This window comes from Trichosurus vulpecula, chromosome 7, assembly GCF_011100635.1.
Source record: "Trichosurus vulpecula isolate mTriVul1 chromosome 7, mTriVul1.pri, whole genome shotgun sequence".
Classification (NCBI taxonomy): Eukaryota; Metazoa; Chordata; class Mammalia; order Diprotodontia; family Phalangeridae; genus Trichosurus; species Trichosurus vulpecula.
Genome location: NC_050579.1, coordinates 8,632,310 through 8,648,217, shown reverse-complemented (window position 1 = coordinate 8,648,217; position 15,908 = coordinate 8,632,310). Strand labels below are relative to the sequence as shown.

The 15,908-nt window shown below is 42.9% G+C and overlaps 1 protein-coding gene across 1 annotated transcript in view; it reads right to left on the bottom strand.

Annotated features, from left to right (window-relative positions):
- Positions 1–1,269: 1,269 nt before the first annotated feature.
- The window catches only part of LOC118856503 (UDP-glucuronosyltransferase 1A3-like), a 67,514-nt gene continuing 52,875 nt past the window's right edge, over positions 1,270–15,908 (bottom strand). The window contains exons 4-6 of the mRNA XM_036766818.1: positions 4,332–4,463; positions 2,988–3,075; positions 1,270–1,493 (exon numbers count right to left, since the gene is read on the bottom strand). Of these exons, the coding sequence (XP_036622713.1) occupies positions 1,270–1,493; positions 2,988–3,075; positions 4,332–4,463 (444 nt within the window). The remainder of the gene's footprint in view (positions 1,494–2,987; positions 3,076–4,331; positions 4,464–15,908) is intronic.

The window sequence follows — 15,908 nt, the reverse complement described above, 5'->3', positions numbered from 1 at the left end:
CTGTGATAGAAAAGCAAATGTCAAAAATCTTCATGGTGTCCATGGTTTTTAGAGAGTGAATTTCAGAGTTGGAAAAAAAAAAGAATGGGTAGGATACTGTGGCTTAAAATTCTACAAAGGAAATCATCTCATGAAGGAGAAGAAACTGAAAATAATAAACCAAAATTATTTATTTTAGTGAAGAGGAATAAAAAGTGAATTGTCTGAAGATTCTGATGTGACTACATAGGGAACTCATCAACTAACTCAGCTCAGTCAATGAGGAAGTTACTGTGTGTGAGGCACTGAGTGGGAAGTAAACCAAAGGTGACCAAACCCTGGATAAATCATGGCAGCACCCTCAAGGTTACAACAAAAGGAGGTTGTTGGTTAACTCAAAGGACAACAGAAAAGGGCTTTTAAAACTGAATTTGGTGAATAAAAGATCAAAGAAGAGAAAGGATCAATCAGAGGGTAGAAGAAATATGACTAGACCATAGGTCATGTACATGTCTTATGGCATGCTTGCTTGCTGTCTACCACTCAAGGCTGTGAGATGGTGGTCAAAAAGACTGGAAGATGCTGCCTTGATCCAAGCCAAGTTTCTATAATGAGGACTCCTGGACAGACTTGATGAGGAGTCATGTGCTGAGGCTGGCTACTTAATTTATGAAAGAGGTTAATGAAGTCAAGGACATGCAGAGGATGGTGACCAGAAATGAACTTGAATGCGAATTGTCTGATAGAACTGGGCATCCTTTATCCTACAGAAGGGAACATTTTAGGGGAGACATGACAGCTATCTTCAAGGTTTACAGGACTGTCACATAGAAGGGAGATGAGACTTGTCTTGTCTGGTCTCTGAGGGTGGAAATAGGAGCAGGGGAGGGAGACATATAGAAGCAGATTTCCAGTTTTCAATTACAGCCATCCCAATGTACAAGGTGGAATTCCTGAGAGGTCATCAATTCCCAAATATTTGAAATTTTACCACATGTCAATTATAACCACTTGTGAGGAAGTCACAGAGGGCATTCCTGCTCAAAGATGTTTGTTTTGAGTGCTTGTACTTCTTTGTTGTGAGGGAGAGGAGTCATTGGAAAGTGGCAGCCATGTACAAAAAGAGCCTGTCCCTAAGCTATTATTTTAATTTATAATCAAAATGAATGATTGTTTCCCAATTTATCTTATTAGAAATCTGGAGTTGCATAAATTAGGTTTGCTCTAAGAAGGGGCACAGCAGCATTAGAGGTTTCTGTAGCAAATGGCATACCATTCCAACTTGCTTTCTTACCTTTTATCATTGATAACCTTCTTCAGTGCCTTGCTGAGAACATCAGATGTCATTTCAAGGACGTTCAGGGTCACTCCTGCCCCTCTTGACTCCATGCGTTTAGCATTGTCCATCTGATCTCCAAAGAAAAGCATCAACACCATTGGCACTCCATTACAGAGCCCTTCATAGACACAATGACAGCCAACATGAGTGAGGAATGCCGGAGTCTTTGGGTGAGCTTAGGAAGGAAAATAGAGAAAAAAATTCCTCTCCATGACTTGATAATCTATTAAGCTGCAGAGAATAGAATATTTCACAATCTGAAGGCACTACAATCAGCAAACATTACTATTATTTATTGTGGAAAATCAGAGTATGTTTTTCTAAAATATATTTCATTGGTCACATACTAGAAAACACTAGTGACTTGGCCCCTATGATGATATAATACAGGTTTTGTTATCTGTCCTTTTGCTTGCCCTGTGACAGGCTTTGTTTCTTGTTGTTCAGTTGCACAGTCATGTCTTACCCTTGCGACACGATTTGGGGTTTCCTTGGCAGAGATATTGGAGTGGTTTGCCATTTCCTTCTCCATCTCTTTCTATAGATGAAGAAACTAAGGCAAGCAGGGTGGTGTGACTTGCCCAGGGTCACACAGCTAGTACAGACTGAGGCCAGATTTGAAACCAGGTCTTCTTGTCTCCAGGCTCAGTGCTCTATCTACTGCATCACGTAGCTGCCCAAATCTATAATTCTTGACCATGATGACCACACCACAGACAGTGGTGGAAATGGTTCTGAGCTTTAAAACTTGCCTTCCTAGAATCCTCCTTTGATTACTGGTGACTTTTAACTACCATTTAGACCCTCCCTACCACTCTATAGCACCTTTAGGGATACACAATGATTCTCCTACAACTAATTTACTTAAAAGTCATTCTTGAAAAGGTAATACCACTATGTTTCAGCTAGGCCAATCAATACTGGATTGAGTCATTCTCATGTCACAGTAACAATGCTTTCTTTTTATTACAAATTAGGCCAAATAGTCCTTACGTCAATTGATTTCAAGAAAATTTACCTTGAGACATTATCATACTTTTTAATTCCCAACTGTTGTCCTTTTCCTGACTCACATCTATGGACAGAGAAAGGAGCGATCAAAGCCAACTATTGGTTCCTCTATCTGGTCCTCTCTACAACCTATGACCATGGTGAGAGCTCCCAGAGTTTCAGAGCTCAGAAAAATCAGAGAATCGTAGAGTTAGTCCATCCAGTCCATTCTATTACCACTGACACCTATATCTTTTTTTTCCTGGAAAAACATCTGTGGATTTCCATGGACTACAAGCGTGAGTCAACCAAAAGCTAGTGAAAATTCACAGTGCATTACTGAACCCCACCCTTGTCAGACCATGTATGGAACATTGTGCTCTGTGCAGACTGCCACATTTTAGAATGGACTGGTTAAGCTGGAAAGCATCCAGAAGAAGGTGACCTGGATGGCAAATATCTTGAAATCCATGACATGCTCTATCAGGAATGATGATGGAAATGGGAATATTGAGTTCGGAGAAGAGAATGCTATACCTTATCTCTTAAAAACCATTAGGGCTGTCTCTGGTTCTGTCTACTGATGGTCACTTAGATATAGTCTACAGGCACCTCTGTAACCTCACTTTCGGATTCATACTTCATCCATCCTACCCCCACCACACACTTGAACACACACCAAGCAGATCATTCTGTGGAAGCCATTTCACAAGTTTGGTGTTCTTGGCTAGATTAGAAGGTGGGGTTCCAGTGTACCACCACAATACCTTGGAGGAGCAAAAAGTGAAGAATTTGAGAACGCTCCATAATGCAGTTTCAGCCTAGTTGAAGAAGCAGTGACTACTAAAGACTGGAGATGAATGAACAGAGACTTCAGCCACTCCATCAAAGATAAAATACATCCTTTGTTTTTGGTCTTTCTCCCATTTGTGCTCTTTGGAAAAAAATATAACTATTTGAAGCAAGAAATCAAATGCCTTCATTCATTGGATAGTTTGGAAGAGTTTGAGGAAAAAGTTGTTCCTTACTGACATAACCCAGATCAAGGTGACCTGGAGAAGGGTTGGAATAGAAAGAGTTGTGACCGTACCTTTCACTGAAGATTTGGAATTTAAATATGTTATAGAAGCCACAGATTAGTTTGTTCTAAATATCATTAGCATGCATCCCTAACTCTTTCTGGAAGGCTTTTTTTGTCTCGGGCTGAATGTCATTTCTAACTCACAAGAAAGATGTATGGTGTATTTGGAGTCAGTGGAACCATGTGCAAAACCCAGAATGCCACTTGATTGATACCTGTGTGATCTTGGATGGACGTGTCTGGGGGTTTTCTCATCTATAAAACGAGAGAGTTGGGATAGAAGGCCTCCACAACTGGAGTGATGACTTTGGGGGCAATATTCCACCATTAAATTGAGTAGTCATACAACATAAATGGTCCAAAGTATTTTGAAAATGCAAGAGAATAATTTGTAGGACTTAGGGGTGGGATGTAGTGGGTAGAGAGCACTGGATTTACAGTCAGAACAATTAAGGGCTAATCCTCACTCTGCTTTTTACTACCTGTGGGACAGTGGTCAAGTCCTTCATTTCTCTGGGCCTAAGTGTCTTCATTCATAAAATCAGGGAGGGTTGATTTTGATGCCCTCTAAGGTATCTTCCAGGTTCAAGTCTAGACTTCTGTGATGCTATTCAGTTACTTAATCCATTAAACAGATGCCACATTGTCCAATTGGATATTTTTACTAAGCAGTCAACTTTTTAGTCCAATTCAAAATATATCTATGAAAAACAAATGTCCAATAAAGGCTGTTCTATCATACTTTTAAAATACATTTAAAATACATACATACATTTAAAATACATAAACTCAGTGGAACTTGACTGGGAGGTGGAGGAAGAGAGTATGGCAGTGAAACTCCAAACCACATGTCCTAGTAAAGACAAGCCATTTGGGTCCAAGGGCCAGGGATTATTAGGCTTTGTCTAGGGATATAAAAGAATATGAGAGTGTTGTCCTTACTGTCTGATGTATTGTTCCCAAAGCTTCAGCGATTTCCATGGGTTTGGTCATTGGGATTTCTGAGACCATAGAGCCCAGGGAGAAGACCACAACTCCATGTTCCCCGGAAGCATTCACATAGGCTTCAAATTCCTAAAATAAGTGGAAAGAATCTAATTTAAGAAATATCATACAATCTGTGCACAATATCCTTCTCTGAGCCCAGAAAAAGCCTGGATCTGAAAAAGGAAAAAGGAAGGCAATGTAGTTAAAGGGACAGCAGACTGAGAAAGATGAAATCATAGTCTGTAAAAACCCGATAGATGCCACCCCCATCCCACAATGATTGAATAACCTCCCCACTAGTCAAGCATTCCCTTCTACCTTTTTGTTTGCTTTTCTAATATTTTAAAATGAAGGTATTTTATTGATGCTCACTCTTTCTTTTTTTAACAGCATGGTACATCAGGTGTCAGAGCCCACCATGTGAAAAGCTGGTGAGGTCCCCAGAGGAAGATGAGGCAAACTTACACTAGTGTTGAGGTGTCACACTTTACAGCTTCTCTTATCCTTACCACAAATCCATGGGGATGAGGAGTCCCCTTTTTAGATGAAAAAAATCAGGTTCAAAGAAATTAAGTGACTGCCTAAAGCTACTCAGCCAGTGAGTGAATAAAGTGCAGTCTCTGTTCCCAGACAGACCCCACTCAGAATATTCTGAATATTTCATAAGGGAGAATAACATGCTAGAGCGTGCCAAATACCAGGATGGTGAGAAACCTGTCAATCATGCCCGTGAAAATGAGTCTAAAGTACTAGAGGCATTTGCCTTGAGATGCTAGGGAGCAAGTGGGAGGAACAGGAATAATGGTTATCTTCAAATACTGAAAGGAGGAGGATTTCTCTTGTTCTTGTTGCCCAAGAACCAATGAATTAATAAAGAAGCACTTCATAAGCAGTCACCCCATGACAGGTGCCATGTTGGATCCTGGGGATGTAAAGAAGCAGTGTCTGGCCCCAAGGAACTCAGAGTAAACCACAATGGAGGAGAAAGTTTCCTTGTATGAGGAGTATTGGAGTTGTTGACTGAGGGCTTGGGTTTGAATTCCTGCTTTCCACATACAAGGTTTGTCTCGGAGAAGTGACTACCCTATTTGAATTTCAGATACCTCATGTGTAGTAATAATAGCCGGGACAATAATGGTGATGATGATAGCTAGTACCTCCACTTTGCTTACTATGTGCCAGGCACTGCACTAAGTAAGGTAAAGTAAGGGGGTTTGGCTAAGTGAGCTATTCAGCATCAACTTCCTTAAAACTTCCCTCAATCCCAGAAAACCAAGGGGCAGAGCCAAGATGGTGGCTGGAAAACAGGGACTCACTTAATTTCTCCCCCAAATCCCTCCAAACATCTGTAAAACTGGCTCTGAACAAATTCTAGAGCTGCAAAACCCATGAAATAACAGAAGGAAACAAGTCTCCAGTCCAAGATGGCCTGGATAGTCACTGGGAAAGATCTCATGTCCTCTTCCCTGCAACTCCTGACAGACCCCATGCATACTAAGCCAATGACTGCCATCGAGTGGAACTACCAACAGTTTGCTCCTCTCTGCAAACACCAAGCAAGAAATCCAAAGGAGTAGGACATATTGAGATTTCAATCTTCCAGACATATCTCCCCCAGTTCACATTACTTAGTACATTGGAAATACTTTGTCCAGTACTTCTGCTTCTGCCACCCATCCTACAGAAACTGATCAAAGTTAATATTTAATCAAGAAGCCAATCAATTGAAAAGAATGAGAAATTTGCATGGCAGAACATAAAGAGTACCCAAGAGTGGGCATTTACTGGGTCAAAAAATATTATGTCATTCGGGGATATTCACAGTTGCCCCATTTTGGAAGGCTAGGAGCTCCAGGATGATTATAAGCAGTTTAATAATAACTTACAACAGGGGCGTTCTGGGGTGGCCAGCCAGATATTATATGGAGGATCTCCACAAAGACCACAGAAAAGCCCCATGGCGGCTCGGAGTCAATGTAGTTCAGTAGATTGAATGTGGCCTGCTTGTGAAAACAGGCATCACAAAGGGTGGGATTTCTTAAGACAACCCATTATGGTGAATCCCTAAAAAACTTTGTCTTTTCCCTTGGCTGAGAAGTCTTGAGTAGAATTCTTTCGGCAGGACCCAGCATGTGGGTATTTTGGGGTCATGAACACCCCTAGAAACATATGGTTCCCTGCGACCAGGAATACTTCTCATCTCAAGTTCTTCTCCAGCCAAGACTGGAAGGTAAGCCTCTCCCTCTCCCAATCCTCTTCTCACTCTCCGAGCATTTTGGAAGTGCTTTTCAGGCCTGACTCCCCAGGTCTCCAGTAGGTCAGACAGCTGCTCGCTGTCTCCGACTCAGCCTGACACTCTCAGGGTCTTGGTCCAGTGGTTTATGTTCAAGGTCATGGACCTGACCACCCCTTCTGAAGCATAGAGGGCAAGGAAGGACACCCTGTCTGGAAGGGCACCACCAATTTTCTCAATTTTCTCAGCACTAGGGAATGGGAAAACCCCAGGTACCTTTTTGTGTTTATTTTTTCCTGTCTTGCTTTGTTCCTTTTTGAGGCTTACTCCCAGATCCTCCTTGTGGAGGAAGGGACTTCCAGCCCCCCCCCCCCCCCCCAGCCCACAATGGGTCAAACTTCCTCCATCCCCAAAAATTCACCCCTGGGCTGTCTTTTACAAATTTGGAAAAAATTTAAGTTCTCTAAAGAACTTACAAAGAAAAAGCTGGTATACCTTTGCAATACTGCTTGGCTGCAACATCGCCTAGAAGGCCATGAAGAGTGGCCTATTTTTGGGACACTGCAATGTAATACTCTTTTACAGTTAGAATTATATTGTCAGCGAGAAAGAAAATGGACAGAAATTCCTTACATAATGACCTTCGTGGAACTCTCTTGGAACCCCATTCTCAGAAAAGATTGTAAAATGCTCATAGCTAGAGTCCACCCACAAAGGGGCAATGGGGGTCAACAGGACATTTTGGGTAACTCCCTCCTTATGGCCCCCAGGGCTTCAGTCCCAGTCCCTCCTCCTGTTCCCCAATCTCCTCGGAGCACCCTTGTTTCCTATGCTCCCCATTCAATGGCCATCCCCTCTTTCTCTTGGTTTCCTGTAGTGCAACCCCTCTCTTTTCCTGCCTCCTTCACAGTCCAAGTCTCCTACCCTGCATCTCCTCTCATGGCCCGTCCCCCTTTGGCAACCCCTGCTCAGGTCTTGTTGAGTTGCCTCCCTCTGTGGCCCCTTCCACTGAAGGGACCCCTATGCAGATTCTGGCCTCATGGCCTGCCCCTATTTCAGGCCCTGCAGTATCTACCCCCAAGGCAACCCCTACTCAGGTTCCAGAGGCTGCCTCCAGCCCTGCCCCCAAGGAAGTATCTCCTCCTCTAGCCCGTCTCTCTGAGGTGGTGCCCACTCAGGTCTCTGGGGCATCTCCCCCTCTGACCCCTACCATTCCTCAGGTACCAGCTGATCTCCCTTGCCAGCCAGATCCCCCAGCCTTGCAGTCTAATACAAATTAGCCAGATCTCTCTCCTCAATCTCCAGACCCCACAGTGCCTTCAAGGCTTTTTCCCCTGAGGGAAGAGCCTGCCTCCCCTACCGGGACAAGGAGAGTGCATGTTACATTCTCCATTTCAGATCTCATTCAAATTAAAGAAAAAATGGGGAGATACTCAGAAGACCCCACTAAGTTTACTGAGGGTTTTAGGGATCTGTCCCTACAATTTGAGCTTTCTTAGTATGATTTGCATATCCTTTTCTCTACCTGTTGTACCACTGAGGAGAAGAGGAGAATATGGGAACATGCTCAAAAATCTGGGGATCATTTGGCAAGCAATGACCCCATAAAATACCCCCCAGGAACAGCTGCTGTTCCCAATAGTGACCCAGGATGGAATTATCAAAGGAGTGAGGATAGAGAAAAGAGAGACCATATGGTAATTTGCCTGTTAGAAGGCCTAAGAACTGCACTTCAAAAGCAAATAAATTTTCAAAAAATTAGGGAGGTTAGTCAGGGAGAAAAGGAAAACCCTGCTTTTTTCCAAGGCCGGCTAATAGAAGCTATTAAGAAGTATACAAATTTGGATCCTGATTCTATTGAAGGGGTGGCAATACTTAACATGTATTTCAGTAATCAGTCTGCCCCACATATTAAGAGGAAACTTCAGAAATTGGCAATGGGACCCCAAACACCTCAGGCCCATTTACTGGACATGGCCTTGGGAATTTTCAACAATAGAGACCTGGTTGCAGCAGAGGAAAGAAAACGCAGGGAAAGAGCTAGAGATAGAGAATATGCTCAATTCTTGGCTGCTGCCATGGCCAAGAAAAGACTCAAGGAGTCCCCCTCCAGGGGGCCCCCTTGTAGGAAGCCCTGTGACTTGGGCAGTAGGGAAAACTGCTTTCGATGCCACAAGGAGGGACGCTGGTCCAAGGAGTGCCCCTCTAGGGCTCCCCTCTGGAGGAAGCTTCCAGGATCCATGCCTCTAGGGCCATGCCTAGCATGTAACCAGGAGGGACATTGGAGGGAGGATTGTTCCTGAGGTTGCAAAAGTGGTAGACCCTCCTCCCAGTGCCCTGTCCTCCAATCTTCTCAAGACTCTGAAGGAGGGGAAAGCCTGGGGCTTAGCAGTGCTTCCACTTTCTCTACCTCTCTCGAGGAGCCCTGGGCAAAATTAAGGCAGAAGGTAAGGTTACCCACTTTATCACTTTATTACCCCTCGACACATCTGGTCATGGGCATCAAGGATCTGTTGTTTGAACACTCCTTCTCTGGTGCTGTTCCCTTGTTGGAAAGGGACCTGATGGTGAAATTGGGAAGCCAATTTTCTCTAGTTAAACCTCATAACTCCTTTTTCCTTCTGTTTACTAGATCTCCCCATGTTCCCTCAGAGGTGTGGGAGAGAGTTGAGCCAATTGTTTGGGATCAGGGAATTCCTGGGCAAGCTACTTCTGCCACCCCAGCCATAGTTCCCCTCTTATGCCTTCAATATCCAATCAAGCCCAAGGCTTGGGAGGGACTGCAACCATTAAATGCCACTCAAGGCCCTGACTCACTCCCTCTAGGGTGGGGCCCCTACCAAGCAAAAGATTTTAAGATTTTGAAAACTAAACTGACCACCACTCCAGCATTAGCTCTACCTAATCTAGAAATACCTTTCCCTTGGTATGTTGATGAAAGGAGAGGACAGGCTTTGGGAATCCTAACCCAGTCCTTCAGACTTGACCCCAGGCCAGTTGCCTGTTTTTCAAAACAATTACACTCCATGGCTACTACAGGCACTCTAATTGAGGAAGCTTCTAAATCCCTAGCAGACCAGCCTTTAGAAGTTCTGACTCCCCATTTAGTCCAGAGCATCCTAGAAGCAGATGACCACCAGTGGCTAGCTAACCACAGGCTCACCAAATGTCAAGCCTTGCTCTTAGATACCCCTGACATAATTTGGTTGTGCTACACACTCCTGAACCCCGAAGCAGTGTGGTACACAGAACAATTGATTTGGGGAGCTAGGTACCAAATAGTCATCTTTAATAACCTCCAGGGAAATTGCCCTTTCTCTATACTCCTATACTGTCTATTTGGTTGTTTGCTTAACTTCTTTGCCAGGTTTATCTCCTCCAGGCTCCAAGCCATCAAATTCCAGAAGGCTGCTCAGACTATGTACCCCTTATACTAGACCCATCGAGGCAGGGACAGCTCTATGCTCCTTGCCAGCAGGAAGCAATTTCAGAAGCTGAGACCTTCATCCCTGACCCCAAAAGAATTTGGGACCTATTTGTTTGAGGGGGTAACGATGAGGGCACAGTCTCTGGGAACTCCTTTAAATCTGGAATACAGTCTCCAGGAGCCTCCTTAAATTCTCCTTGAATCTTCCAACTAGATCTGGCCTTCCCCTAAGGCCATAAGCCTTACATTATCATTAGGTCAAAATCTCTACCTAAGCCTTGCCCTCTATTGTTATTATCAATGTGCATGCCTTCAGTTACTTCCCAACCCTGATATTCCTTCAGCCACTTCCTACCCTTAATCCCATTCTCTTGGTTCCTGGACTCTGACCTCATCTTTTCCTCCTTAGACTCCTCCTCAAAACCCTCCCTAAAGCCCTCCTCTAGTCATCCCAGACCACCCCTCAATCCCTCCTACAATCTTTATGTATATAATCTCCATCTTGCCTCCATGAAGGCACTCAGATGCAATCTAGCTCAGCTTAGATTGAATCTGGCATGTTTGTGAAAACAGGTGTCACAAAGGGTGGGATTTCTTAAGACAACCCATTGTGGTGAATCCCTAATAAACTTTGTCTTTTCCCTTGGCTGGGAAGGCTTGAGTCAAATTCTTTTGGCAGGACCTGGCATGTTAGTATTTTGGGGTCTCGAGCACCCCTAGAAACCTATGGTTCCCTACCATCATCATTTTGATTTTAACGTCTTCAAAGTGACCACCACTCCAGCATTAGCTTTACCTAATCTAGAAAAACCTTTCACTCTGTATATTGATGAAAGGAGAGGACAGGCTTTGGGAGTCTTAACCCAGGCCTTAGGACCTGACCCCAAGCCAGTTGCCTGTTTTTCAAAACAATTACACTCCATGGCTGCTACAGCCACTCTAATTGAGGAAGCTTTTAAACCTCTAGCACATCAGCCTTTAGAAGTTCTGACTCCCCATCGAGTCCAGGGCATCCTAGAAGCAGACAGCCACCAATGGCTAGCTAACCACAAGCTCACCAAAAATCAAACCTTGTTCTTAAATACCCCTGAACTAATTCTTTGGGTGTGCCACACACTCCTGAACCCCAGAGCAGTGTGATACACAAAACAAGTGATTAGGGGAGCTAGGTATGAAATAGTCATCTTTAATTCCCATGAGGGATATTGTCCTTTCTCTATACTCTTATACTGTCTGTTTGGTTGTTTGCCTAACCTCCTTGCCAGGTTTGTCTCCTCCAGGCTCCAAGCCATCAACTTCCAGATGGCTGCTCAGACTATATACCCCTTGAACTGGACCCATCAAGGCAGAGACAGCTCTATGCTCCTTGCCAGCAGGAAGCAGTTTCAGAAGCTGAGACCTTCATCCCTGACCCCAAAAGAATTTGGGTCCCATTTGTTTGAGGGGGGAATTATGAGGGCACAGTCTCTGGGAACCCCCTTGAATCTGGAATACGTTCTCTGGGAGCCTCCTTGAATTCTCCTTGAATCTTCCAACTAGATCTGGCCTTCCCCTAAGGCCATAAGCCTTACATTATCATTAGGCCCAAATCTCCATTTAGCCTAGCCCACCCTTAATCCTAATCAAAACATCTATATCCTAGCCCTATTACCTTAGCCTTCTGTTGTCTTTCATCTCCAGATAGCCTACAGCAATTTCCCCACCCTGGAGTCTGACCTCATCTGGGTCTTCCTTTGACTGCTCCTCAAGACCCTCTCTAAACCCCTCCTCTAGTCACCCCAGACCACCCCTCAATCCCTCCTAAAATCTTTGTGTATATAATCTCCATCTTGCTTCCACGAAGGGGCTCAGAATCAATCTAGCTCAGTAGATTGAATCTGGCCCACTTATGAAAACAGGCATCACAAAGGATGGGATTTCTTAAGACAATCCATTATGGTGAATCCCTAATAACCTTTGTCTTTTCCCTTGGCTGAAAAAAAAACAACGAAAAGCCCCATGACAGCTATAGAAGTAAGATGAAGGAAGAGGCGTTATAGGTTGTGTCATTGGGGTTTGGCCAATACTTTGGCTTCTGGCTTAGTATTGGGCCTCAGTCCCAGAGACCATGAGCCAGACTAGTGCTGTTGGTAAATGCCCAAACACACAAGGTCATGTGCTGATTAGCATAATCTCTCTTGGCTTTCACTAATAGGCACCCCATAGATATTATCTAATGTTCCCTCCCCTGAGATTCTCAGATATGGAAGAGCTGTTCTGGGCTCTGGCTTGCAAGGGGTCAATAACTCATCAACATGGGAACTCCCTCCATCAGGGCAAATCACAGCCCTCCCAAACATTCTCTTCGTGATGCCTGTCCATGCTCTCCCAGAAATATTCCAGAGAAGATCCAGTTAATGCACAGTTTGTATAGAAGTTCTAGAGTCAGAATTTGAATCCAGGTCTATTCCAGTAACCCAGAGTTGTAATTGTATTAATCGTGCCCCAAGGGAAAATTCTGGGAGTGTGTGTGTAGGGGGGCAGGGTGAGGGGTGAAGTGAGGCTGGTGGTATCTAAGGTTCCTCTTAGTTTTACTGATTTGACTTTGAGATCACCTCCAATTTATCCTGTATCTATTTTGCTTGTATACAGTTGTTTGTCTTCCCCATGGGAGCTGCATGAGGAGAGGGGCTATTGTTGTTGCCTTTCAATGTATCCTCAGTGTTTAGGGTAGTGCCTGAAATATAGTAAGTGCTTAATAAATGCTTGCTCACTGACTGACTGACTAGCTGGGGAGGAGTGGGTGTCTAGAGAGGTATATCTGAAACCAACTTTGGAAGAGAACACTTTAAAAATTGTAAAGCACAATAATGTCATTAGTTTATCTAATTAACACAGAGAAGAGGCTTGTAAGATAGGGAGTACTATCCTAGGCAGGCCCATAACGTTGGGAAACCAGAACAATGGTGTGCACCAGTGATTGGGCAGATCTTGGACAGCAGAGGGTAGGAAAGTCATGATAACAGGGTGGCCCTCAGCCATTTGCTCTGTGTGTCCCTTTTGTGAGAGGTTAAAGGCTGGGGGCTGTTTGCATTTTCATCTGGTGGGAACCTGATCTAGGTGGTTGAAGAGAGCTATGAAGACTATGGAAGACAGAAAAGTCCCTTGAAGAAGTTCCTTGGGAAGATGAGGAGGCAGTGTGGTACAGTGGAGAGAACACTGACTCTGGAGTCAGAGACCTGGAGTTTGAATTCAGGCTCTGCCATCTACTACCTGTAAATAGACTCTGGGCAAATAGGCTTTGGGCAACCCCCTTAGATTCTGTCGGTCCCAACTCCTCATCTGTGAAATGAGGGGGTTGGAAAAAGAAGGCCTCTAATATCTAGATCTGTAATTGATGAGTCTGGAATCCTAGAACTGAAGCCAAGTGCTTGCCAGAGACCTTGTTTTGTGGTATTTCCTTCCCTCAGCTAGAGCCTTAGAGTGGAGGAGAGGACACAGAAACTGACCTTCTTTGGGAATCTGTATATTCCAGTACAGACACATTCCATGTAGAATCATAGAAGAAAGCTGATTGTGAGGATACAATGAGATCATGCAGATGAAAACTCTTAGAAACTGTAATGTGCTACATAAATGTCATGTATTCTGATTTACCTTATGCTACTTATTCCTATCTCAATACTTCTAGGATCCATGGAGTTTCACTGATATGAGCATTTCTTCTACCAAAACATATTGCAATCCCTCTATGCCTTAGAAGGTGGTCTTTAGGAGTTTCTGTGGGCACATAATTCATCCTCTTGTAAAATTGTGATGAGTCTCTATAAATTTAGCTATGCTGTTCCTCAGGTGGCAGACATAGTCCTGGGCTTGCACATGACTCTATCCAACTTGGACCCTGTTACTAGAACTCATTCTTCATTGGAATGATCTTAGAGAAGTTCAAGGACAAAATATTGGGGAGGAGGACTTCAGAAAGTCATAACTTTAAAGAAAGGAGTCAGTTCAAATTCCTCTTATTCGTAGGAGGAAACAGCCCAAAGAGGGAAAGTGAGGTGCCTAAGGTCACTCAGGTTGTAAATGACATGGCTAGTAGTGGAACCAGCTCTTCAGTTTCTATTGTAACATGCTAATATGAATAAGAGGCTTAAACACTCTGGCTCCTCCAGGCTTCTTCAATCTGCCCTCCTACACACCCATAATTAGGGTTTAAGGCTTCTCCATTTAGAGAAAACAAATTCAATTTGCATCCTTTCCCCTAGACAACTTCCTATGAAATGATACAGCAAATATTTCTTCTGAGGAAAACAAAAGTGAAGCATTCTGATCTAGAGGGATAAAATGGAGCCTTCAAGCTTCTAACTATGCACATGACTGCCAAGTTAGCACAGGTAATTAAAGGATAAATGGCATAAAACTTTCTCTTCAGATTTCTTAGGGCAAAGTCTTCATACACACAATCCTTATTACTTTACTACTCCATTTCCCAATTATCTCTATGACCTTGGCCTCAGATTTACAAAATGGAGAAAGAAATAGGAAAAGTTTCAATCTACAGTGATTCCTTTGAAACACTTATGCAAGGTTTTGTCCTCTTCATGTATGGACATTTTGCTTACTTAAAAGGAGAGAAAAAAATTCTGTATTGCATGCTGATAAAATCAGTTTGAGAAGAGACATAGTGTCTCAGATAAAATGATCAGGAGATACATTGTTTTGAGGATCTGAGGGAAAATTGCTCTTTAAATAAAATGTACTGAGTGATGTATAACATAAAGCATATATGGCCTTCACTTTGGTATCTGAGTGAAGATGAATTGGAAAGAGGAGTGACTTGAGTCAGGGAGACCAACCAGCAACTATTATAATAGTCCAGGTAGAAGATGACAACAGCCTTCAAGTGGTATCCATGTCACCAGAGAGAAGGGGTAATATAAGAGAGGTGCTTTAAAGGCAAAATTGAGAGGGTGTGAAAACTAATTGGATATGGAGTATGAGAGAGTAAGGAGTTGAGGGTAATCACCAGGTTGCAAGTCTATGTAACTGGGAGGATTGTGGTACTCTGGATATTAATAGGAAAGTTAGGAAAAGGGAAGGGTTTGGGTGGGGAGAAGATAATGAATTCAGTTATGGACTTGTTGAGTTTAAGATGTCTCCGGGTCATCCATTTCATCAGAGAAAATGGAAACAATGAGACAATATATCAGAACTCATGGAATGCAATTAAAGAAGTTTTGAGGGGAAATTCTATCTCTAAATGATTTCTTCAATTAACGATAGAAAGGACAAATCAATGAATTGATCATGCAATTTTTAAAAACTTGAACACCAAACAAAAATCTCCAACTAAACTAAGCAGAAGTTCTGAAAATTACAGAAGAGATTAACAAAAGTGAAAAAGTCTATTGATTTGATAAGGCTACAAATGGATTATTTTTTTAAATAGTAAAATAGACAGTTGACTTTATTGAAAATGGATAAGAGAACCAAATATTTCACATCAAAAGTGGAAAATGAGAACCTATAACAATTAAAGAAGATATAGAAGAAATTATCTGAAATTATTTTGCCTAATTACATGCTAATAAAACTGATTACTTAGTGAAAGTATATGAATTCTTACAAAATATAAAATATTCAGACTAGGGCAGCTAGGTAGCGCAGTGAGTAGAGCACCAGCCCTGGAGTCAGGAGGACCTGAGTTCAAATCCAGCCTCAGACACTTGACACGTGTACTAGCTGTGTGACCTTGGGCAAGTCACATAACCCCAATTGCCTTGCCAAAAAGCAAAAAAAAAAAAGAAAGTACTATATAAATATTGAAAATGTGACCAAGACTCATTCCAAATCTTAAAAAAAAATTTAAAAAAAATATTCAGACTGACAAAAG